Here is a 24,431-nt window from a genome sequence, read left to right as displayed (position 1 = left end):
TCTGATTTGGGGGACTTCCTGCGGGCCGACTTCACGTATCCTCAACCTCAGGTCACCCTAAAAAGGGACATTCCGCGCCTCTCCACGTTCGAGGTAGAACCTGAGGATAGCTAGAGTCGACCTCTCGCCGAGCCAATGGGGGAAGGGCGTGCACGTCCCTCGTCCTCTCCTCCCAAGCTCTTTCGCCCCCCTCCCCCATCAGGATCCTTCCCTTTCTCCCCCAGGTTCCACTTATTTCGCCCGATGGCGGCATCTCTTACGGCGTCTGCGCCGTCCAGGCTCGCTCCCATTGACTCGGCTCAGCATCACGCCAGCACTCGACCCGGTCTCTGTGGCGCAATCGGTTAGCGCGTTCGGCTGTTAACCGAAAGGTTGGTGGTTCGAGCCCACCCAGGGACGCTGTGGTTTTTTGTTTGTTTTTTGTCTTTTGGGTTTTTTTCCCCCCCGGAAGATAAAAACCTAAGCCTTTTACTCAAAAGCCAAATTTTGCATTGAAATGGCAGCAGCAATACTTTTTCTAGGAGAATCACTGTTCTTGAAAATTCCTTGCTGCTCAGTCAATAAAGGGATAATTTCTCCAGCACTTCCCTCCACACCCCCACCCCGCCTCCAAGCTGGATCGCAGGAAACCTAAAGACAGAGGTTTTTGTCTCACTGTGCATGCAACACGTTTCAGGATGCATTTTTTTCATAGGATTAAGAATGAATTTACAGTGGAGGTTCGACAGTTTTCTATTGTCTGCCTCAATCGATATTACAATCTCCAAATACTACATTTGGAAGGTAAGAGAATGAGAGAGACACAGAGAGAGAAACAGGTATGAAGAGAAACAAAGGTGAGAAAGGGAGAACATTGTTGTGATACAGGGAGAGAAGGGACATGACGGAGAACTAGGCAGGGTGAGTGGGGAAGACCTCAAGACAATGGAGAGAGGGAAAATAGACGCATTTAATATGAGAAGCATCAGAGAAAAAGGCAAACAACACATTTTCTCCCTAAAACTACACAGAGAAGTGGGGCAGGAAGATTGGGAAATAGGAGAAACTGACCAACGACCTTGTTTGGGGGAGATAAAAGGTATAAAGGACACAGAGGTAAAGACGTTCCGGAAAGCTCTAGAGGAGACGCCCTCTTCTGTCTCATCACCGTTTTTAAAGGGATCTGATCCTCGCAATAGCTCTTGGTATATGCTGAAGGTAATTGCCTAGATTTCCCGCGTTCCTGTCCTCTGCGAGCCCCTAGCCTGTGACAGACACTGTGACTCTTCTGATGCACTTGTCAGCTAGAGGACCGCGTGAGATGCAAACACAAAATCAAGGGGCGCCTAATGTCTGACGAGGCGCATTCCTGGGCGCAGTGGGAGCCTCGACCTTTGTGGAGGAGAATGTGCAAAGCACTCTTAAGCAGTTCTCATAGACACTTGGTCTCTGCAGACTCGGCTCAAAGGAGGCCTCTTCTGGAAGCCCACCCCAGTACTCACCCACCCTTAGCGGGAGCTCACACCAGAAGCGGTGGGCGCTAAAGGGACAGGCTGTGTGTCCTTCAGGGTTTGCACCCACCGGCCTGTGAGCGCCCCACGCAATAGCCAGGCTCCTGTGCCTTGAGTTCCCAGTTCCTAGCGCAGTATTTGACACTGGCACATGACAGGTGCTTTCTATGTCGGCTAGCAGTAGAACAAAAGACTAGGAAACTCTTCCGATGTGGGAGGAGATGGGTCAGAAGGTTCTCCTGAGAAACCAGAAAGGCAGGAATGTGGAGACTAGTCATCCAGGACGCAAAAGATGAAAATGGAGTTTTAGTGGGTAATGGGGTCTTAGCACACTCCTCTGTAGCGGTTCTCTCCTGTCTGGCGCTTAACAACCGAGGAATAATTGGATGGACCCCGGTGGCCCCTCGGGCAGCCCTCCAGGATTCATGGGCCGCCGAGGAACGTCAACCCCCTTCCCACTGGCTGATAATGCCCCGAGGGGCAGCCCCCCAGGTGCCCGTGTGGTTGGTGGGTAGGATCCAGATCTCCGCAGAGCCCCTGTTAGAGGTTTCTCTTGTTCGGGGTCTTGTAGCCAGAAAGGGGCGGCTGGCTGGGAGTCCCTCCCGCGCCCCCCTCCCTGCAGAGCGAGTGGAAGCGCATCTTCCCTGGCAGAGTCCAGGATGCCGGCGACACATTTGCCTGGGAACAGCGGGCGGGTCCCCTTTCCTCCGGGGCCGGTGAACTACTCGCCTCTCCGCCTGCAGGCTCGGGAGCAGGTGACCGGATCTTCCCTTGGCCCTTCTCCCGCCGGTTCTCGGACCACTCCCTCTGGAAGGAAGTCTCTCCGCCCTTCCTCTTCCTCCCCGCCCCCGTCCCGCTGGTGTGGCTGCAGGCTCGAGCTGGGGTCACTCGGCGGCCAGTGTGCGCAGGTCTCCTGGTCGCCGGCCAGAGGGCGAAAGCATTCACCCGAGGCCTCCAGCTTCGCGGCTGCCTTGGCTGCGAGCAACGAGGGAAGAGGAGGCAGGCGCTCCAAAACTGGGCGAAGATTCCTTTCCTAATTTCTAACTCGAGCCTCCCACCGTCAGTGCGCTGAATGGCGCTGCTGGCCGGATGGATAATCGAGCTCTCTGGAGGGACAGACGCGGCCGCCATCCCTAATAAATCGTGAATAACGAATGAGGGAATCGACCGTCCTCATGAGGCCCACGGGCGTCCAGTAACGCAGTATCGATTCGCTTCCCCGGCGTCGGCCTCACCGCTCCTCCCGGCGTTTCCAAGCCTCCCTCCTCGTTCTCTCCCTCCGGCCGGAGCCACTGGGGACCGGAGCCCCAGCGCCAGGTGGAGCCGGGGCGCCAGTGGGAGTCGGGCCCAGCCGTCTTGGCGCTCGCCCGACTCTCCCGCCCGCGCGCCGAGGGAGGCGCACAGGCAGCGCGCAGCGCAGGGCGCGAGCGAAAAATGCGGGAATCAGCGCCAGGCAGGAGAAAAGGCGCGGGCCCACCTTACAGCCCGGCGCCTCATTTCCTAGTCCAGTGTGGCCTCTCGCCTTCGGCCGGATTATTGTGTCCCAGGCCCGGAGCCTGAGTTCCCGTCCTCAGCGGGCCTCCATTCTCTGCCCGAGCACGCCGGGGGCGCAGGCTCCGCCAGAGCGACCCGATCCCCCCGCGGCGAGGCCCCCCACCCGGCCTCACCCCGCATCTCCACTCCCCTCTCGGCGATTGCTCCCTGCCAGGCGCCCAGGCTGGATCCCGGTGCGCCGCTTTTCGGGGCCAGCGCCCCTGCCGCCGAGGGGGCAAGGGGAGCGGGGAGGACTCGCTCGCCCTCCCAGATGCAGTTATTAATTTTAAGGGAGTGTCACTTGGAGTGAATGAAAATCGCTCGGACGCCTGGCTGAAGGCTTCGCGTCCCCCTCCGGAGCCCCACGCCCTTTGGTCTAGGCTGGGGCGTGGAGGACCGCGGGCCACCTTTCAGCCCAGTCCCCATTTCACCATTTTCCAGGCGCCCCAGCTAGGGATGGGCATCACAGGGTCAGTGGGGGGAACCCATATTTTGAAGGGAGGGGGCTAACTGCGGAAGGTAACATAAGAGAATCCATCCTCCGGGGTCGGGGCGGCCGCATGGGAAGGGAGGGGTCTCGTCCTGGCTAGGGGCCTGGCACCCGGTGGCGGGGAGCGGCCGCGCCAGCCTCCCCCTCCTCTTCCCCTCTCTGCCAGCATCCTGAAGGAATGAAGTCACGTGGGTGAGTGGTGGGCGGGACCTACTCTTGTCTGGAGGAAAAAAGCCATTTTGTCTCCCCCCCAACTCCGGTCCCTCCCCTCCCCCCTCGGTCCCCTCCCCTCCCCTCTCTCCCTCCCACCCCAAGCCGCTTTCACAAACTCCTTTCTTACCGTAGGTTTCTCCCCTCCCGCCGCCCGGGCGAGCGACACGGCTGCGGCCCCCCTCCCCTCCCTTCCCTCCCTCCCTCCCATCCCCCCCTCCCCGAGACCCACCGGACCCCGAACCCAGGTAAGCGAAGCGGACTCCCCCTTCCTTTGCCTCTCCTGGCCTGCAACCCTCTGGGGATTGGGATGGGGGGCCGACCGTTCTTTGCAAGCCCCAGTGGGAGGGGGAGGCTCTGAGCCGATCCTGCCCTCGCACCCCCCCGCGCCCCGTCAGCCCCTAGCCCAGCTTGCCCCGTCCGCCTTTCTTTCTCCCTTTTTTCTGTCCCTTTTTCCCTTCCCTCTCTTCCAAGATGGCCGAAACGGGCTCCCCCTCTTAACGATTTGGCGTCTCCCTCGACCACCACCTCTTTGTGCAGCAGCCCCCGGGCAGACCCTGTTCCGAGGTAGCGAGGGGGAAGGTCCGGGGCAGCCGGGACGGCTTGCAGGATGCGCGCTGGGTTGGGTCGCCGCTCCCCACGAGCCAAAGCCGCCCCTTGCTCTGCCCGATCTGCCCCCTTTTCCGTCTGGGCAGGGGTCGCTCTCCCGTGGGCACAGGGGCACCGTGGACGCGCGGGGACTTGGGGCCCGCAGAAGGGGATGTGCTTTGGGGCGGCTGCGAGGCCGGGGGAGGGCGCCCTTCCCCGCCGGGGTCCGGGTCCTCTCGGGCACCTCCCCCAGCCGGTCCCCGCTCCCCGTCCCGGCGCCGGCGCCCCGCCCCCTCCCTGAACCACCTCAGCAGAGCCTCCCTCCGGAACACCCCTCCCGGGGCCCCGCCGAAAGTTTGGCTGTAGGGAAGGTGGGAGCGGCCACCCGGTAACTGGGGTCCCTGATCCTGGGACCTGGGCTCCTGGGGAAGCCCGGGCGGAGGGGGTAGAATGGGGATGGAGGAAAATTTATCGCAATATTTCCCATCGCCAGCGGAAGCAGGGGGGTCTGCTAAACTGGCCCCCTTTCCCCTGGGACGCCCAGCCACCCCACCCTCTGCACGCCCTCCTGCTTCTAGCTCTGAGGGCGTGGGACCCCCGGGCAAGCAGACACCCCCTGCCTGTCTCCACGGTGGGCCCGGGCATGACCCTCGCCCTCCCCCACTGCCGCCGTCTGCCCGTAATCGCTCCGGTTGGCTTGAGGTGGGAGGAGGCGGCCTGGAGGCGGGTGAATTTGCCAATGAATATTGTGGAAGTGTTACCCAGCGTTTCCCGAGATCTTTGTCCCTCAGTGTCTCCCACGCTGCCTCAGTCTCCCCAGAGGTCTCTGTCTCGAGGGGAGGGCTGTCTCCTGGTTATCCCCTCCCTGCTTTGTTCTGATGCCTCCTCCTCTGGGACCTCCGGCAGTTTCTGTTCCTGAAACTCTTTAATTTCTCTCCTTCCTCCCCCCTCCACTCTGGTCCAAGGTGTTATTACTGGGAGCATAAAGCCAGCTCTGTTGCAGCTTTTTGGTGGGAAGGTTTTCCCACGGGCTCCCCTGGTTGGGGGTTGGGGGATTGAAGCTTTAGAACTGTCTTTGGAATGAAGCAGGAAACCAACCCCAGGATCCAGACCATGTGTAGCTGGGTAGAGTTCAAGTTGAAGTCTTGGGGGTTGGGCAGGAAGGGGGACTCTGCTGCCCCTGGCCTTGCCTGAGAGATCTTGGTCGATGGAGCTGTTGTCATGGGAATGGAGAGAGCCCGAACAGGAAGAGGGTACAGCTTTGTGCAGGTCACATGCCCACTGCAGCCCTCCAGCCTCTGGTCCCCAGAGCGGACTTTGGAAGCTGAACTGCTTTTGTTGCTGGAAGACTTGTGTTATAATTTACCCTGGGTGGACCAGGGGCGTACAAAAGGTTAGTGTGTGTTTGCAGGGTCTGGTTCCAGGCAGGGATGTCAGGCTGTGTGCTTCTAGGTGGGGGGTGGATGTGGATGGCTTCTGCATGTAGTGAGGGTGGGCCTGGCTCTGGTCTGGCTGTGATTGTGTGTGTATGTGGCGCGGGGTTGGGGGCGGGGGGTCGTATCGTGTCTATCTGGCCTCGTGTGTAGTGAGTGTGAGAGGTGGAGGGGGGTGTGTCTGGCTGTATGTGTATCTGGCAATGTGTATATTTTGGGGTTTTGCCTTTGTTTGATCTTAGGGAGCTGAGAGGTGGGAGAAGGAGGAAGGGAGGGTTGAGTAAGCCCAGCTTCAGGAGGCCCTTTTCAACGCATGGTGGGGACAAGCGAGTAGATCTTTGTGCCATTGTCAAGGATTGGGGAAAGTTGGGAGGTCCACAGTGTTCCTAGGCAGACCCTCACGGCCCCAAACACAAATACAAGGGGCTTGCGCAGTTGGACCCATGAAGCTGGGAGAGGAAGAGTCATAAAACCCCTGGTCTGAGTCTTGATGCTGTACTCTGGCTGGCTGTGCTTCCCTGCAGCCTGTTTCCCCTGTGTAGGAAATGGGGTAAGGCGATTAACATGTGCCTCCTCTTCCTGCCTCAAGGCAGGAGTCCATGCTGATGGTCATGTTTGGGCCAGACTGACTCCCTCCCAGATGGCAGCCCACTGAGTAGTTTTCCCGCCACTCCAGGGAGCTGCTCTTTCTCCCTCCCACCTGTTGGGATGAAGCCGGGCATTACTGCTTTAGATGAGTGAGGAGCCTGGCTAGGTGCCAGGATGTTAAAAGCACAGGGGTGGGAGTCAGGCACTTTCTTGTTGCAGGACTGCTACTGCTTTGCTTTGTGACCTTAGGCAAGTCACATCTGAGTGTGCTCATCTGTAAAATGAAAGGATTGAACGGGTGTTTCTTTTTCTTTTTCTTTTCTTTCTTTTTTTTTTTTTTTTTGAGATGGAGTCTCACTCTGTCACCCAGTCTGGAGTGCAGTGGCATGATCTCCGCTCACTGCAACCTCTGCCTCCCGGGTTCAAGCAGCAATTCTCTGGCTCAGCCTCCTGAGTAGCTGGGATTACAGGCGCTTGCCACCAGGCTCGGCTAATTTTTGTATTTTTGTTTGTTTGTTTGTTTGTTTGTTTGAGACAGAGTCTCGCTCTGTTGCCCAGGCTGGAGTGCAGTGGCACGATCTCGGCTCACTGCAACCTCCGCCTCCTGGGTTCAAGCAATTTTCCTGCCTCAGCCTCTCGAGTAGCTGGGACTACAGGCGCATGCCACCACACCCAACTAATGTTTTGTATTTTTAGTAGAGACGGGGTTTCACCATGTTAGCCAGGATGGTCTCGATCTCCTGACCTCATGATCCGCCCACCTTGGCCTCCCAAAGTGCTGGGATTACGGGCATGAGCCACCGTGTATTTTTAGTAGAGATGGGGTTTCACCATCTTCACCAGCCTGGTCTTGAACTCCTGACCTCATGATCCATCCGCCTTGGCCTCCCAAAGTGTTGGGATTACAGGTGTGAGCCACCACGCCCAGCCAAACAAGGTGCTTTCTAAGAGCCCTTTCACCTCTGCAGTTCTAGACATCTGGATGTGACCTTGAGTGACTTTTCCCAAGACCTGAAGACATTCTAGTGAGGGAGTGGGGCTGATTTCATTTGGAGGCAGGCAGAGCAGAGAGAGCTATGGCATCGGAGAAGCACAGGGGCCTTGGGGCTGGGAGACCCACTGTTTCCACAGGGGACCATGAAGACGTGAGAGAGGCCTAAATTGCAGGGTGGCTTCCAGAAAGAGACTGGTTAAAATGGAGAGATGGGTCTGGGTGCAGTGGCTCATGCCTGTAATCCCAGCAGTTTGGGAGGCCGAGGCAGGCGGGAGGATCACTTGAGGCCAGGAGTTGGAAACCAGCCTGGCCAACATGGTGAAACTCTGTCTCTACTAAAAATACAAAAATTAGCCAGGTGTGGTGGCACACGCCTATATTCCCAGCTACTTGGGAGGTTGAGGCAGGAGAATCGCTTCAATCCAGGAGGCGGAGGTTGCAGTGAGCCGAGATCTTGCCACTGCACTCCAGCCTGGGAGACAGAGCAAGATTCTGTCTCAAAAAAAAAAAAAAAAAAAAGAGAGAGAGAGATGGTGGTGTTCTCTTAGCAGGGGTCTTTAAGGATTGGGAAAGACAAGTGCTAGGCTTGAATGGCAAGGAGGGGTCGGGGTTGGATGCTGGGTGCTGAGCAAGCTCCCTTCCTGCCACAGTAGCAATAGCCAGACCCAGGGCCTCAGGGCCCAGAACATGGGCCGCCTAAGGGTCACACACACCCTTGCAAAGACAATGGCAGAAGACACTGAAGGGCTTGGCTTCTGCTTGGGGAAAAGTGGTGTTAGAGGTGGAGACAGTGCTCAAGTCCAGGGAGGGGTGGACACACAGTTGGGACTGACCCGTTAAAGCCCCTGAGCTCTGCAGAGGCCACTTCCAATGGCGCTTGGCCTCCCCTTTCTGTTTCTTGGGATCTGTGTCTTCCACTCTTTCTCCCTCAAGTTCTTCCCATCTCCCAGCCTCTTCCTCAAAGTAATGACAGCTGGATTTCCAGCCACCCATCACCCCTTTTCCCTCACCTTCCCACAGCACACCAGCCAGTGGAGCGGGGGAGGAACTGGGTGTCAGGAATTCGGGGCCTGGGGCCTCCTGGGGTGGGGAGATGGGGAGAGGGTGCTCTAGGGAGACAGAGCTCCTGTTTACATTGTTCTTGGCACCTGCTGGCAGGGCCCTGCAGGTAACCATGGCAATCAGGTGAGGAGCCAATCAGTGCTTCTCCCCACCCCCAGCCCCAGAGGTAACAGTCAGAACCTGTGGGGATGGAATGGGGGGAGCAGGGAGTGTGGCAAGGGGCTTATTTTCTTAAACTGGAGAAAGAGCAGTGTTTCATTCAGTCAGCACCACCTTGGGCCTCGTGTCTAGAAAGGGTCCAGAGGAATGGGCTGGGGCTGAATTCTCAGAAATGCTCGGGGAAGTGATTGGGTGAGGGGCACAGCCATTCGCAGTGCGGGGCTCTTGGCTGTGGGGTTCTTAAGAGCAAGTGTCAGCTGGCTGTGGTGGCTCACGCCTGTAATCCCAACACTTTGGAAGGCCGAGGTGGGCGGATCGCTTGAGGCCAGGAGTTCAAGACCAGGCTGGCTGACATGGCGAAACCCCATCTCTGTTTAAAAAAAAAAAAAAAATTAGCCAGTGTGGTGGCAGCGCCTGTAATTCCAGCTACTCAGAAGGCTGAGGCAGGAGAATCACTTGAACCCGGAGGCGGAGGCTGCAGTGAGCCGAGATCGCACCACTGTAATCAGCCTGGGCAACAGAGCAAGACTATCTCAAAAAAAAAAAAAAAAAAAAAAGAGCAAGTGTCTGCTTTGAAAACACAGCGAGTGTGAATGAGGTGGCTCGGGCGGCGTGAAGTGTGCAGAGCCTATGTGTGTATGTGTGTGTGTGTACGCGTGCACGTGTATATGAGGGTGAACGGGAGAAAGATGAGGGCATGCGATTTACCCCAGTAGCAGAGACCCTGGGCGTTATCAGAGCTCAGCATCAGCATGTTTGTTGGTGGCTCTGCACACACACGTAGATGCATCTGGACACACACATGACTGACAGGCAGTCACAGGAAGTACCTTTGGAGGCCCAGACGGCACGTACACAGGATGGATATTACACACGCTCAGAGAGACAGCCACTTGGATTGTTCTCTCCTCTGGATGGTTGTAATAATATTTGGGCATCTTGCCAGGGACAGGGTTACTATGGAAACGACCAAACAGTGGAGTAGCCAGCAGCTTTCTGCGTAATTGCAAAGGGGGGACCCATGCAGGGAGGGCTGGCAGAGGCCACCCTGCGTGAGGTGGGAACCCTTCTCCCTTCTCAGATCCCCGGGGCCGCCACCTCTCCACCATGTTTCTGGGCTTGCTGTGGGACTGGCTTGTTCCCCACTGTCTGCCCTGTAACCTGGTGTCTCTCCCACATGTGGCCTTTATGTCTCTGCATCTCTTTCGGTCTCTGGCCAGGTTCCCTGAGCCTCTGTTGGCTGTCTGGGTCCTGGCCAGACTCATCCTGGGGTCTCTATAGAAACTGCTGATCCTGGCTGTGAATTTCTTGTCCTAGAAAACTCAGTGTGGTGGCTTTAGAAATCTTTCTGGGAAGGAGAGAAGGGTGTGAGTATGTTGTAAAGGAGCTGTTGGGGCTTGGCCACCCTCCCAAGCCCCACCCCTGGGCTTTTACTCTGGGAAAGAGGAGGGAGGGGCTGTCCCTTCCAGGTGCAGGTTTGGTTTGATTTCTTTACCAAGAAGGAAGCACGGTGGCCAATCCAGAGCCGGACTTTTCACCTCTCTGGACCCTGCCCGGGCCTGGCTGGTGTCCGGCAGGCGATCTGGGGACACAGCACTTTCTGCCCAGCTTTGGCAGGCATCTGTGAGAGCCTGTGGTTTGTCACTGGACAGCCTGTGAACAGGTGGCAGAGGCGTCACCAGGGCAGGAGACAGTGGGAGAGTAACAGTGACCATGTGGGGGGAATTCCTGCAGTGTGCATGAAAGGGGGGTTCCTGGACCCTGTGTGCTTATGGGCAGGGAGCACTCATGCAGGGGGCTGTCCATCAGGGGCACTGGGAGGGATTCCTGTGGCAGGGGTATAGCCTTTTTGCCTAAACTCTTTGAGTCCAGGGCTAGGGCTAGAGCTGCATGTTCCCAACTTCAGGCATGTAAGAACCCTCTCTGTTCCCTGCCTGAGTCTCAGGCCTGGAAGCCAAATGGTTAGTGTATGGTGGATTTTCTGGGAGCAGCCTATATTTAGCAGACTTTAGAGGAGGAAGGTGCTCCAAAGCTTAGGCTGGATGCAGAGCCAGAAGCACAAGTGATGGCTGCGGCTTTCTAACTTAGGGTAGCCTGTGCCCATGGTGTTTCCAGGGAAGCCCTCCTGGAGGAGGAATGAATGGATGGAGTAGATAGGAGGCTGGGACGTAGTGGAAAGATCAAGTCTGAGGCCCTGCACCTGGGTGGAGGGGTTGAGGGAGTAAGGATAACTTATTTTTCCCTTCTTCTATTCCTTGAAGTTTCAGGCCAGTGGCTGATTTATCTAAGTTTCCTCCTATTTCCTAGGATGCTTTAAATGTGGACCATGTGAGTGAATATGGATTGGGATTGGAGGGTTTTGTTTTTGTTTTTCTTTTTTAGACAGAGTCTCGCTCTGTCGCCCAGGCTAGAGTGCAGTGGCATAATCACGGCTCACTGCAGCCTTGGCCATCCAGACTCAAGGGATCACGTGAGGCAGGAGGATCCTCCTGCCACAGCCTCCCAAAATGCTGGGATTACAGACATGAGCCACTGTGCCCGACCTGGGATTGGAGAGAGTTTTAAAAACCCTCTTCTCGGCCGGGCGCGGTGGCTCATGCTTGTAATCCCAGCACTTTGGGAGGCCGAGGCGGGCGGATCACAAGGTCAGGAGATCGAGACCACGGTGAAACGCCGTCTCTACTAAAAATACAAAAAAAATCAGCCGGGCGTGGTGGCGGGCGCCTGTAGTCCCAGCTACTCGGAGAGGCTGAGGCAGGAGAATGGCGTGAACCCGGGAGGCGGAGCTTGCAGTGAGCTGAGATGGCGCCACTGCACTCCAGCCTGGGTGACAGAGCGAGACTCCGTCTCAAAAAAAAAAAAAAAACCTCTTCTCTTCCATTTTCCTGCCTCCTCATTCTCTGGGGAGTTGGGCAGTCCATCCTGTGGCCTAACTTCAGTCTTTCCTCCTGTTCCTCAGAGGGAGCCTCACCTTGTTGCTCAAGGCTGTGTGACTCTCCAGAGCCTGGGCACCCAATGAACTCTCAGAGGGGGCCAGAAAGAACCAGCCACATGTATGCCCCCAGCCCACCCTGAAGGCAGAGAAGCGTCTTGGGCTCAGGGAGAGATGTGCTGGGAGGTGTGGAGTGAAGCGTAGGAGGGGCTGCCGAGGCTCTGGCTTTCTTTTTTTTTTTTTTTTTTTTTTTGAGACGGAGTCTCGCTCTGTCGCCCAGGCTGGAGTGCAGTGGCACTATCTCGGCTCACTGCAAGCTCTGCCTCCCGGGTTCACGACATTCTCCTGCCTCAGCCTCCCTCCAAGTAGCTGGGACTACAGGCGCCCGCCACCATGCCCGGCTGATTTTCTGTATTTTTAGTAGAGACGGGGTTTCACCATGTTAGCCAGGATGGTCTCGATCTCCTGACCTCGTGATCCGCCCGCCTCGGCCTCCCGAAGTGCCGGGATTACAGGCGTGAGCCACCATGCCTGGCCAACTCTGGGTTTCTGATTCCACTTCTGTTTCCCAGGGCGACGCTCCCCAGTCCCCCCACCCCCGACCCCGGAATCATGCATCGGACTACACGGATCAAAATCACAGAGCTGAACCCCCACCTCATGTGTGCCCTCTGCGGGGGGTACTTCATCGACGCTACCACTATCGTGGAGTGCCTGCATTCCTGTGAGTTGGGGGGAGGGGAGCTGCTCAGGGTGGGCAGCCTCTGTGCCCAGATTGGGGCGGGCACGGCCTGAGGAAGGTAGCACACAAACCCTTACCCTGAAGAGCCAACGCGCCCACGTGTCTGCTGGGAATCCTCAGGTCACAGAGGGCCTACCTCGCAGGGGCGACTGGGCACGGGGCATCAGCCCAGAAGTTCATTTCAAGGACTCGCATCTGAAATCTCAGTTCTTTCTTGAAATGGCTGAAATTTTATGCCCTGAAGACGCAGACACCCCTTGTTTGCACTGTGGGCTTGGGAGCAGGGGGGTGGGACCCAGGGGCATCTTGAACACGCTGGCTTTTGTCCCCCACTCCATCGGGGAGCTTGGGACTCAGGGCTGACCTTCTGCGTTGTACATGACACTGGCCTGTCTCACACAAGATCCAGCTTCCCTCAACAATGCACAAGGACAGGTACCACACGTGCAAAACACACATCGCCACATTGGGCCTCAGAGCAGGGACAGGGTGGAGGAGAAGGGATATCTGAGTCTGAGCAGAGGGCGGGGAGGCTGGTCCTGGGGTCGGAAGGCGGCTCTGACTCTCCTCTCTCTCTCCACACCCCCAAGTCTGCAAAACCTGCATTGTGCGCTACCTGGAGACCAACAAATACTGCCCCATGTGTGACGTGCAGGTCCATAAAACCCGGCCGCTGCTGAGCATCAGGTGGGCTTGGCACCGCACCTCCTGCCCCCTCGATCCTCTGGGTCAGCCTCCTCCATCCCACCCACTCTCTGTGCTTCCTTCAGCCAAGGCGGCAGGTGTGGGAGAAGCATGGGGTGTGGACCTGGGCTACTCCCCTCCCTTGGGGTCACATTTGGCTCATCATAGGCTGAGGCATACTAGAGGGGCAAAGACCAGACCCACAGGGATCCTAATGCCTGGGCACCGGTCTCAGGAAGGGGGTGGGAAGAGGGGTCCCCTGGCTGGGAGAGCAGGGTGAGGTGGGAGCAGTTCTGTGGAGGGCAGTTCTCTGGAGAGCGCATTGCTGATAAGCCCTGTCCATTTTTCCCCAGGTCTGACAAAACCCTTCAAGACATTGTCTACAAATTGGTCCCTGGCCTTTTTAAAGGTATCTGCACACCATTCCTCCTCCTGCCCACCAACCCCATTTCCCAACCCATGGCCCTGTCCTCATCCTGCTGCCTTCTTCTAGATGAGATGAAACGGCGGCGGGATTTCTATGCAGCGTACCCCCTAACGGAGGGTGAGTGTGCTCGCGTCTGTGTGTGTGTGCACGGTCGTGCCTGGGACCACGTAGGTGTGTAGTGCTACCACTCACCCTCTGACCTCCTCCGTGCACACCTCCCCAGAAGGTGGCCGGACTCACCTGGCGGAGTTCATGATCCCCGGGTCTTTGGCGGGCTCCCTTCCTACATCCTCCGCCAACCGGAGAGCTCTCTCTTTCTGCAGTCCCCAACGGCTCCAATGAGGACCGCGGCGAGGTCTTGGAGCAGGAGAAGGGGGCTCTGAGTGATGATGAGATTGTCAGCCTCTCCATCGAATTCTACGAAGGTGCCAGGCAAGTCTGGCCCAGGCTAGCCCCTTCTGGGCTCCTAGGCTGGGTCACCCCTTCTCCCACCCAGAGCCCTCTGGATGTGTCCATTGACGGATCATCCTCCTGGGTCTCCTGGTTCTTCCTGGGTCTTCCTAGCTTCATTCTTTCTCCGTCCCCAGGGACCGGGATGAGAAGAAGGGCCCCCTGGAGAATGGGGATGGGGACAAAGAGAAAGTGAGTGCTGGGGCCTGCCTAGGACTGGAATGTGGGCTGGGAGGGAGTGGCCTGGGGTGGATCCCCTACCATGGGTGCCTGTGCCCCAGCAGACAGGGGTGCGCTTCCTGCGATGCCCAGCAGCCATGACCGTCATGCATCTCGCCAAGTTTCTCCGCAACAAGATGGATGTGCCCAGCAAGTACAAGGTGGGTCCCTGGGCCTTTCAAAAAATGAGTGTCTGTGTATGGGTGTGTCAGAGATTCTGTGCACCCCAGCCATTGGTCAGAGCTGGCTATGTGTCACCCAGGGTTTGCGTGGTTAACTGAGCCCATGTGTTAACAGAAGGGTGGTTGAAACCAAGATTAGGGGGCAATCTAGGGGTGTTGAAGTCAGTGTGCAGTGGTGCATGGGACGAAGATGGTGTGTATGTGTGCATGTTGCACACTCGGAACTGTGGCAGAGGTGAGTGCAAAAACGCAGGGCCTCCTCTGGGGTCGGTTGGCTGTGGGAAGGCTAGTCTGAAATTCCAACAGAGCTCCAGGACATAGCTTTTCAAGCTTGAAGGTATATGTGTCCCCTGGAGATCTTGTTAAAATGCAGATTCCGACTTAGTAGATTCTATATTTCCTTTTTTTTTTTTTTTTTTGAGATGGAGTCTTGCTCTGTCACCAGGCTGGAGTACAGTGGAGCGATCTCGGCTCACTGCAACCTCCGACCCCCCCGGGCTCAAGCAATTCTCCCACCTTAGCCTCCCGAGTAGCTGGGATACAGGCATGCAGCACCACACCCAGCTAATTCTGTATTTTTAGTAGAGACGTGGTTTCTCCATGTTGGTTAGGCTGGTCTTGAACTCTCGGCCTCCCAAAGCTCTGGGATTATAGGCTTGAACAACCACACTCAGCCTAGGCATTGGTGTTTGTTTGTTTTTTGTTTTGTTTTGAGACGGAGTCCCGCTCTGTTGCCCAGGCTGGAGTTCAGTGGCACTATCTCCGCTCACTGCAAGCTCCGCCTTGCTCACTGCAAGCTCCGGGTTCACGCCATTCTCCTGCCTCAGCCTCCCGAGTAGCTGGGACTACAGGCGCCCACCACCGCGCCCGGCTAATTTTTTGTATTTTTAGTAGAGACGGGATTTCACCATGTTAGCCAGGATGGTCTCGATCTCCTGACCTTGTGATCCGCCCGCCTCGGCCTCCCAAAGTGCTGGGATTACAGGCGTGAGCCACCGCGCCCGGCCACATTGGTGTTTTTTAAAGCTCCCTGAGTGATTCCATTTTGCAGCTGGGGGTGAGAGCCAGAGTTCCAGGAGATCCCCCTGAGCCTTTTCAGCTCCTCTGGGAGACCTGCCAGAGATAGGAGACCCAGACAGCTGTGTGCATGGTGGGACCAGGGGCTGCTAACAATAGGGGAATCTTCTCTGGACCCCTTCCTGCCTGGTGGTCAGGAGTTATGTTGGAACAACTCTGACAGGGAAGTCAAATCCACAGTGAAACCCCAGAGAAATAAGGGACCATCTGTAAATCCACTCTTTCCATTGCCCCACCTCCCAGTCCCCCACATTCCCAGCCTGGAGCCCCAAGCTGGCCAGGGTCATGGTGTCCTCCGCTTCCCTCCCCCAGGTGGAGGTTCTGTATGAGGACGAGCCACTGAAGGAATACTACACCCTCATGGACATCGCCTACATTTACCCCTGGCGGCGGGTGAGCCAGAGAGTGGGGCAGGCAGGGAGCAGACTCCCGCAGGGTCTGGCATTGGTCTGTGGCCACATGGGCCACCCTTCTCTAATCAGAGACAGTCCATCCCTTGTCCCATGAGCTGCCTGTCCAGGGCAGCTTGCTACAGCAGGTCAGCCTCTGGGCCATCTCTTGCGGGTGACTTTGCGCTCAGGAGACAAGGTTCCTTGGGCAGATGGTGTCCCCCAATTTGGGGGCAGAAATAGGTGCTGGCAGCTGCCGTGTGTTTGCCTTCCTCTCTCCCCTGTCTCCTCTCTGACAGAGTCTCTGCTCTTAGACCTTTTGCCTCTCTGGGTCTTCATGCGCCCTGTATCCTTGTGTCTCTCCTCTCCAAGGCCCCATCCCATCCCTTTTTTCGAGTTTGGACACTGTGGGGTGGAGCTGGTGGCCCTTTAGTTGACCTCTCTCTCCTGATACCTTCCCCTTCCCTGTGTCTCTCCTCCCCACTCTCCCCGCAGAACGGGCCTCTCCCCCTCAAGTACCGTGTCCAGCCAGCCTGCAAGCGGCTCACCCTAGCCACGGTGCCCACCCCCTCCGAGGGCACCAACACCAGCGGGGCGTCCGAGTGTGAGTCAGTCAGCGACAAGGCTCCCAGCCCTGCCACCCTGCCAGCCACCTCCTCCTCCCTACCCAGCCCAGCCACCCCATCCCATGGCTCCCCCAGTTCCCATGGGCCTCCAGCCACCCACTCTACCTCCCCCACTCCCCCTTCGACAGCCAGTGGGGCTACCACAGCTGCCAACGGGGGTAGCTCGAACTGCCTGCAGACACCATCCTCCACCAGCAGGGGGCGCAAGATGACTGTCAACGGCGCTCCCGTGCCCCCCTTAACTTGAGGCCAGGGACCCTCTCCCTTCTTCCAGCCAAGCCTCTCCACTCCTTCCACTTTTTCTGGGCCCTTTTTTCCATCTCTTCTACTTTCCCCAGCTCTTCCCACCTTAGGGGTGGGGGTCGGGTTTTATAAATAAATCTATATATATATGTACATAGGAAAAACCAAATATACATACTTATTTTCTATGGACCAACCAGATTAATTTAAATGCCACAGGAAACAAACTTTATGTGTGTGTGTATGTGTGGAAAATGGTGTTCATTTTTGGGGGGTCTTGTGTAATTTGCTCTTTTTGGGAGTGCCTGGAGATGAACTGGATGGGCCACTGGAGGCCCAGTAAAGCTCTGCACCGTCCTCGCTGTTTCCCAAGGCAGATGGTGTGTTGGGGGCCCCTTCAGACCCAAAGCTTTAGGCACGATTCCAACTGGCTGCATATAGGAGTCAGAATTGTTTCTTTCTCTCCCCGTTTCTCTCCCCATCTTGGCTGCTGTCCTGCCTCTGACCAGTGGCCGCCCCCCACATTGTTGAATGTCCAGAAATTGCTAAGAACAGTGCCTTTTACAAATGCAGTTTATCCCTGGTTCTGAGGAGCAAGTGCAGGGTGGAGGTGAGACCTGCATCACCTCCTCCTCTTGCAGTGGAAACTTTGTGCAAAGAATAGATCTGCTTTTTTTTTTTTTTCCTGTGTGTGTGGCCTTTGCATCATTTATCTTGTGGAAAAGAAGATTCAGGCCCTGAGAGGTCTCAGCCCTTGGAGTTCCACTGTGGCTTTAGCATTGTGAAGCGCTGCACCCCCACCGACCTTACCCTCACCGGGGAACCCTCACTAGCAGGACTGGTGGTGGAGTCGCACCTGGGGCCTAGAGTGGAAGTGGGGGTGGGTTAACCTCACACAGCACAGACCCCAGACTTTGCCAAAGGCAAACAGCCTTCCAATTGCCCCTCCACCCCCAGCTGAGGCCTGGTCACCTGGTCAGGACAGAGCAACTGCATCTAAAAGCACAAGAAGACAGAAACCTGTAAGCTCTGACCACACCCCCAACCCTTGAGAGGTCAGCGGACCACCTCCTTAGGGACAGGCCCTGGCAGGTCACTGCCCACCGAGATTTCCTCATGTGTGCATAGATCTGAGAGGAGACAGGAGTCGAGACTCGAGATTCCATCATAGCCTAGGTGTGTGGGGTTGGGAGCCCCCTGATGGGCTTGTCTGTGTTTGCACCTTGTCCTGTGTCTGAGGTCCTGTGACTGTACCCTCCTTTGCCTTGGGACATCTGTATCTCTTGGCTTTGTAATAAATGCTGCATACTTTCTGGAGCCTGTAGTTCTTTGGGGTGGAGGGAAGAAGGGAAGGGTGCCTCTCATCTCTGGTTTTAGCCTGGCTTGGGGACCCCATACAGAATGAATCTGAACTGCCCTGTCCTGTGGCTGGTCAGGTGCCCCCAGCCCACAGACAGGTTAAAATCTGGAGCAGGAGGCAGCACGTGGGCCTCACAGCAGTGACTGCAGGACCACCAGTCTGGTTGGGCAGGCTCGTTTTTGCCGTCTTCCCCATCAACAAACATTGAACCAGGAACCACTCCCGCCTGCCCCAGACTGGAGACTTTTAGGTTATAAGGAATAATTCTTCCTTCAGAGCCAGCTGTGGGTACCAGAATCTCTTTCTTGGGCTCAGCACCTGTTTCCTTTCCCACAGAAGTGGGTGCCTGTCAGAGGCCTGGAGCCAAGGCCACCTGTGGCTGGACAGCAGCAGCCCCCTCAGAGTGGGGAGCCCACTTCTGCCTTCTGCACGCGCTCACTCCTGTGGGTACCATCGCAGTACGGGGGCCTCTGAGTGGCCTTGCAGGTACAGAGTGCCACCGTGCGGGTCTCTTGGGCCTTGAACTTGAGTGGAGATAGGCCAGTGCGTTGGAAGAAGTGGGAGCCATCACAGAAGGGCTGGTGGGGGAAAGACAGGAGTCAAAGACTTGACCCCACCTGCTGGGGCAGGGCAGGGCGGGGCAGGGCAGGGCAGGGTAGGGCAGGCTGCAGGAGCTCAGGGGGAGTGGAGCGCAGTGGTTAGGGTGCAGGCTCCAGAGCGAGACTGCCGGGGCTCACTGAGTGACCTCTCTTATCTGTAATGTGGGGGGTGATAAGAGTAGAGTTGTATGAGGAAATAAAATAATGATCGTGGTGCACTTTGCCTATAGTAAGTGTCTGGTAAGTATTTACAGAGTGTTTATAGCATTAGTCTCTGGGACACCCAGAGGGCCAGGACACTAACAGACGTGTGTGTGTGTGTTTGTGTGTGTGTGTGTGTGAATGGCTCTGAGTCTCCACTGGATCATGAAATTCATTTCCTTCCCATGTTCCTGGGTTAAAACTTCTTTGGGCTGGAGAGTACACTGTGGTAGCAATTTTGTTTGGCTCCAGGGAATAACTGGGCACGTGACAGGGAGTGAAGGTTACAGGGAGGAGGGGATGCCCCATAGCAAACTGGCTGGCTGGCACAGAAGTTTACTCCCCATCCCAGAAGCCGCTCAAGCAGAGACTGGGTAATGGAAACAGGCCCAGAGAGGTGAAATGCCTTGCTAGCTGAAGGCAGAACTGGTGCCAAGGCCTTTTTTTTTTTTGACAGGGTCTCACTCTGTTGCCCAGGCTGGAGTGCAGTGATGCAAACACGGCTCACTGTAGCCTCAACCTCCTGGGCTCAAGCGGTCCTCCTTCCTCAGCGTCCAGTATGGCTGGGAACACAGGCCCGCCTCCATGCTAGTCTTTGGTGGGGGTAGAGGCATTTGTAGAAGCGGGGTCTCAACTTTGTTGCCCAGACTGTTCTTGAACTCCTAGACTCAAAAGATCTTCCTGCCTTGGCCTCCCAAAGTGCTGGGATTACAGGTGAGCCACCTCGCCTGGCTGAACCAAGGCCTCTTGACATTGGAGTTAGGGTGGGATAGAAGAGAGATGAGAGAAGCGTGCAAATAGAAACCAGCAACTTGTCTTAGAGGGCTTGAGGTGCATGGACCTAAGTGGGACTCAAGGACCATGGGCTGCTGACACCATGCCACATAGCTTGAAGGAACACTGGTCAGAGCTCTGCCCAGGAAGGAAAGGGGCCAGGGAGGCAAACAATACGGGCAGGTTCCTGCTGGGATGAAAGGCTCCTGGGCAGAAGGGGAAGCAAGTGGGGCAGGCAGTGAAGCTGAGAAGACGGCAAACTGTGGCAAGCGGCCAGGAAGTCCCATAAACTGAGAAGGAAGAGTTTTCTGGAAGAAGAGTGGAGAGGGGCACAGGGGAAGGCTGGGAGGCTTTGGAGGCAGGAGAGCCTGAGCAGAATCTCTTCCCAATGTGTCTATGGCCATACCACCCTGAATGCACCCAATCTCATCTGATCTCGGAAGCTAAGTAGGGTCAGGCCTGGTTAGTACTTGGATGGAAGACCGCCAGGAAATACCAGGTGCTGTAGGCTTTCGAGGTTCAAGGCCTCGGAACCTATGGCCCAGGTGCTTCCTGGAAGAAGACAGGGAAGGGCCAGGTGAGCTTCGCCATGCAGTGCACCTCTGAGAAACAAACAGCTCCAGAAGAGCCCACTGGAAGCCTGGCCACACCAGGCTGGCTGCGTGGACTGAGTTTCTGTCTCTCTGGCTTCATTGCAAGGGGTAGATGCAGTGAGCTTAAGGTTGCTGGTGGGCACTGGCCTTTTGTGCCTAAGCCCCCTTGGTGTCCCTCAGGTATGTGTGGGGAAGAATAAGATCATCCTGGGTGGGAACTCACTGGAGACACCAGGCTGTTCCTAGCCAGAGGTATCAGCAGGAAGGCAGGTAGGGGTCTCACCTGCTTCTTGCTGCGGCCACACACACACCACCTGTAGGTTTTCCCTGCCACCAGCTCCACCTTGATGGGGGTCTTCAGGGCCACCACGGACCTGGCTGGGGTTCTAGGGAACCACCGGGCCTGTGGCCAGGGAAGATGAGGGGCTCAGGGTTAGCTCAAGCCCTGGAAGCACCTTCCTGCCTGCGACCCTTCCCAGTTTCCCACTGGCCTGTGTGTCCAGGTTTCCTCTACAAGAGGCTGATCTGATACCACCCAACAAGACCATTCCCCAGGACACCATAGGACCGTGAGCTTTGGTCAGGGAAGACATTTCAAAGCCATGCAGGCACTCAGGTTTCAGGGTCCAGCTGCCTTCCCTGAAACGCTGGCTCCCACCTGGGTGCTAGGGAAGGCGGGCCAGGATCCTTCCAGCCTACCCACACTGGGGCTTGGTTCATTAGGTGCTGCTGTCCTCAGAACAGAAGACTGGCTCCCTGCCCAGTGCCCTCTGGTCCGCCCCACCTCCCTGAGAGCCACGGGCTAACTCCAGGGAATAGGGCTGTACCCTTCCTAGCTCCATTCCCTGTTTCTGCCTTTGAGATCTCCATGCCTGGGGGTCTTGTGCGAGGAGGAGGGGAGGATGGGGGTACTCACCAGCCAAGAGGAGATGTCCCGCCGTGGGTTCAGGGCCTGCAAGGTCCGCAAGCATGGCAGGCATCACAAGACGGTGGTTTGGAAATGGAAAAATAAAATCAGTGGAAAGGGAAGGACACGAGAGGCCATCTGGGAAGGAGGAGGTGACAGGGCTGAAGGGGCGAGGGTAATGAGAGGGTAAGAAAAAGGTAGCAAGAGAAGGTGCTGGCTGGGGAGGTCCTGGCAGGGACTGGAGCTCGGGAAAAGCCTGTGAGCTGAGGCAAGCCAGACACCGGCGGGGCGGGCCGGGGGCTCCGGGATGCTCGGCCGGGCCGGGGCTGGAGTGGGGGCTGGCAGGGGCCCGGCTGGGGTTCGGGACGGGGGCCGGTGCGGGGCGGGGGTGCTCACCCGGGCGCCATGCGCCGCCGGCCGCAGGATCGCCCCCACGCCGCGCATAGTCGCTTCCCGCGCCGCGCCCGCCGGCTTCGCCCCCGCCGGGTCACCTCCCCGCCCCTTCGGTCCCCGGCTCGCCAGGCCTCGGAAGACGCCGCGGCGTTCTGCGAGAGCGGAGGCCAGGGGCCAGCGGGGTACGGAAGCCCGGCCGCGGCTCCCGCCCAGCGGCCTCCTCGGCGCGCCGGGCGTGAGCGGTCGGTTCTGCGCCCCCTGCCGGGCGGGCCTGGCAGCGGAACGCCCCGCGCGCAGCCTCGGCGCCTGGGGCACCCCTGAGGGCGCTGGAGGGACCCTCCCAGGAGTCGCTGTTGCTGGCCGAGCCTCGGCCGCGCTTCAGGGTCCCGACGGCCGGGGCCCATGGACTGATACACCCTGCGGGGTGGGCCCGGGTGTGCTGAGCGTCTGTGCGCGCTCTGCCGCTGAATGCCGACAGAAGGGCCGCAGCCCACGCCCGCCTACCCTCCCGCAGTTGGCACCCACCTCCTGTCCCCTTCCATAAAGCGAGACTACGCAGGGGCTTTTCGGATTTTTTTTTTTTTTTGCAAAACATTCTTTTATTAAAAGAACAAGTGCTGTTTACGAACTGCCCTTCGTACAAATAACATCCGTTATACAAAGATACAAGATCCGGGTTATGCACAATTCCAGGCTTGGAGGTGGCAGGGGGGCATCGCCTTTGGGCTGAGGATATCAAGGTTTTAGAAAGAATGAAAAAGGAGCCCCTGGGTTTGCAATCTGTGGCTTCCCCTCCCTGCTCCCTAGGAAGGGTCTGCTACATGGAAACAGGCTGGGATAGAAAGGGGGCGGGACGGGAGCAGGGGTGGGGTCTCCAGTCCCACCACCCAAGTCCCAAGTTGAGCTGGAGAAAGTGAACAAAGGGGAATGAAGGCACCCCTCAGTTCCCAACTTTTCAGTAGGTCAAGACAAAGTGGTCGGGAGCTAGACACACTCTCAATCCTGATCGACATGGCGGGAGAGAGCCAAGGCTACTTGCCCACCTTCCTTGGAATTCCCAGTTGAAGTTACCTCAATCCCTCTAGGCACCTCTCCCCAGGAAAATAAGTTGAGATAAAGGAGAACTGGGTGCAAGCTGCCTACCCCTAACTGGCCCATTGCACACCAAGGAAGATCCTAGAAGCTGGCAGGGGGAGCCTGTGCCTTTGAAAACCTGTCTTCATTTCCAATTTGGGAAAGAGAAGCCTGGAGGTTACCCTTTCTTGGAGCTGGCCCCTGGCTTGGGCTCCTCTCATTTCTCTAGACCCTTCCTAAGAGTCTGGGGTGAGCACCTCCCTAGAATTCAGTATGGGGGGAACGGGCAGGGGACCCCTCATCAGCCTCAAGGTCAGGACACCTTCAGGCAGCAGCAGACCCAGGAGCCTGAGGGGGAAAAAACCCCACAAATAGGAAAAACAAACCAAGACAATCCTTAAAGTGTCATTGTCCATAGAGAGGATCCACCAGCTCTGAGCTAAGACAGTCAGTGCCACAGATACCCTCCCACCCCGGGCATAGCCCTGCACTCACACCGTGTGTCACACACACAGGGACAGCCAGCCAGCCATGTGGAGACCATGCTGTGGGGCAGGGGAACCAAGGGCCAGGAGCCACAGTCCTGAGGGCTGGTCCTGGCCCTGTCACTGAGCCCCTTCTAGGCTTGGAGCTGTCATCTGTGATGGGAGGAGCTAGCTGAAATGACCCCTGAAGACAGGTCCCTTCAGCGCTGGCATGCACCAGTTGTGACCCCACAGCAGGCACTGCCTCTATATGCACCCCCACTCACACCTCCTCACTGAGGGTGGGAACACCCGACTCCACATACTCACCCACTCACACCTCCTCACTGAGGGTGGGAACACCCGACTCCACATACTCACCCACTCACACCTCCTCACTGAGGGTGGGAACACACGAAGCTCTGCTCTCATGCGTTTCCAAACTCTGCTTCCGCTCTGCAAACCACATCCTTCCCCTCCCCCAGACAAAGAGATCTACAAATCTGGGTCCCTTCCCACCCTCCACCATCCAAATTCACTCTCAAAAAAGGGACTGAGGTTAGGAGAGGGTGAGATCATTACAGCCATCCCCCTGCGTTGGTATTCTGCTCCTCCTGAAGCTTTTGAGACCTTTCCCGTTGAAGCTCCCTGAGAAGGAAACGCCACTACCTCTCTCATGAGAGACGGGGGAAGAGGAGAAGAGGGCTGCACCCATTCATACCCAGCCTGGGCCCTGTCTTCAAATCGAACCTAACCGCCACAGTAGCCCAGTCTGGGGAATGCAAGCAGCTTGGGAAAGTTGGAGAACAGACACTTGGAGATGAGAATCCCAGGCTTTGGGTTGGGTTGAGGGAGGGAAGAAGTGTTCTGGGCGGGGGTGGGGGGTGGGTTGTCTTGGTTTCAATGCACAGAATCACTTGGACCTCTCACTCTTCAACATGGCAACCTCGGGGTAGACTTACTTCCCTTCCCATCCAGACAAAAGTTAAGTTTCGCTCTAAGTGGGCCAGCCTTGGGCAAGGGCGTGGGTGTGAATGAGCAACTCCTCTAAGAATCTCTGAAGTTTACTTTTTTTTTCTTTTTTGAGACAGAGTCTCACTCTGTCACCCAGGCTGGAGTGCAGTGGCACAATCTCGGCTCACTGCAGCCTCAGCCTCCCGGGTTCAAGTAATGCTCGTGCCTCAGCCTCCCAAGTAGCTGGGATTACAGGCACGTGCCATCATGCCCGGCTAATTTTTGTATTTTTGATAGAGACGGGGTTTCACCATGTTGGCCAGGCTGGTCTTGAACTCCTGACCTTAGGTGACCCGCCCGCCTCAGCCTCCCAAAGTGTTGAGATTACAGGCGTGAGCCACAGCGCCTGGCCTGAAGGTTACTTTTCTTTTCAGTGGTTTGGGGCAGGGAGTTATACAGCTTAATAGATTAAGATGAATAAAATGCTGAATTCTATTATTTCTTTCTAACATATTTAGCATTAATAAAAAGTATTTCTGAGGTCATCACAACTGCCTCCCCCTCCCCCAAGCCCTTGCAAGTGCCTAAGAAATT

At 56.9% G+C, this 24,431-nt stretch overlaps 3 protein-coding genes, 1 non-coding gene and 1 pseudogene across 6 annotated transcripts; 3 read left to right on the top strand and 2 right to left on the bottom strand.

Moving 5' to 3' along the window:
- The first annotated feature begins 325 nt into the window (after positions 1–325).
- Positions 326–399, top strand: TRNAN-GUU (transfer RNA asparagine (anticodon GUU)). Its single transcript has one exon. It is a non-coding gene; the product is annotated as a tRNA-Asn (tRNA).
- Positions 400–927: 528 nt separating this feature from the next.
- On the bottom strand, positions 928–3,636 carry LOC116474731 (uncharacterized). Its single transcript, XM_032163425.2, has one exon. It carries the CDS (start codon positions 2,619–2,621, stop codon positions 2,031–2,033), a length of 591 nt encoding a protein of 196 aa, XP_032019316.1. The 5' UTR covers positions 2,622–3,636; the 3' UTR covers positions 928–2,030.
- Positions 3,637–3,876: 240 nt separating this feature from the next.
- On the top strand, positions 3,877–16,704 carry PCGF2 (polycomb group ring finger 2). 3 transcript variants are annotated; one of them, XM_032163423.2, is made up of 10 exons: positions 3,877–3,971; positions 12,052–12,203; positions 12,812–12,908; positions 13,259–13,314; positions 13,399–13,449; positions 13,656–13,764; positions 13,920–13,974; positions 14,067–14,162; positions 15,573–15,653; positions 16,145–16,704. In XM_032163423.2, the coding sequence occupies exons 2-10, from the start codon at positions 12,092–12,094 to the stop codon at positions 16,520–16,522; spliced, it is 1,035 nt and encodes a 344-aa protein (XP_032019314.1). In that variant the 5' UTR covers positions 3,877–3,971; positions 12,052–12,091; the 3' UTR covers positions 16,523–16,704. The 3 variants fall into 3 exon arrangements, with proteins under 3 accessions (XP_032019314.1, XP_058300717.1, XP_032019313.1); XM_058444734.1 differs by having other exon boundaries at positions 3,957–4,290; XM_032163422.2 differs by lacking the exon at positions 3,877–3,971 and adding an exon at positions 5,118–5,704.
- Positions 16,705–18,161: 1,457 nt separating this feature from the next.
- CISD3 (CDGSH iron sulfur domain 3) lies at positions 18,162–21,571 on the bottom strand. The gene is made up of 4 exons (XM_032163426.2): positions 21,349–21,571; positions 20,962–20,997; positions 20,329–20,448; positions 18,162–18,456 (listed from the first exon to the last, which is right to left on the bottom strand). Exons 1-4 carry the CDS (start codon positions 21,394–21,396, stop codon positions 18,277–18,279), a joined length of 384 nt encoding a protein of 127 aa, XP_032019317.1. The 5' UTR covers positions 21,397–21,571; the 3' UTR covers positions 18,162–18,276.
- On the top strand, positions 19,845–19,963 carry LOC116475957 (5S ribosomal RNA; annotated as a pseudogene).
- Positions 21,572–24,431: the final 2,860 nt, after the last annotated feature.

This window comes from Hylobates moloch, unplaced genomic scaffold (genome assembly GCF_009828535.3).
Source record: "Hylobates moloch isolate HMO894 unplaced genomic scaffold, HMol_V3 SCAFFOLD_10, whole genome shotgun sequence".
Lineage (NCBI taxonomy): Eukaryota > Metazoa > Chordata > Mammalia > Primates > Hylobatidae > Hylobates > Hylobates moloch.
This window is presented reverse-complemented; position numbering and strand designations above follow the sequence as displayed.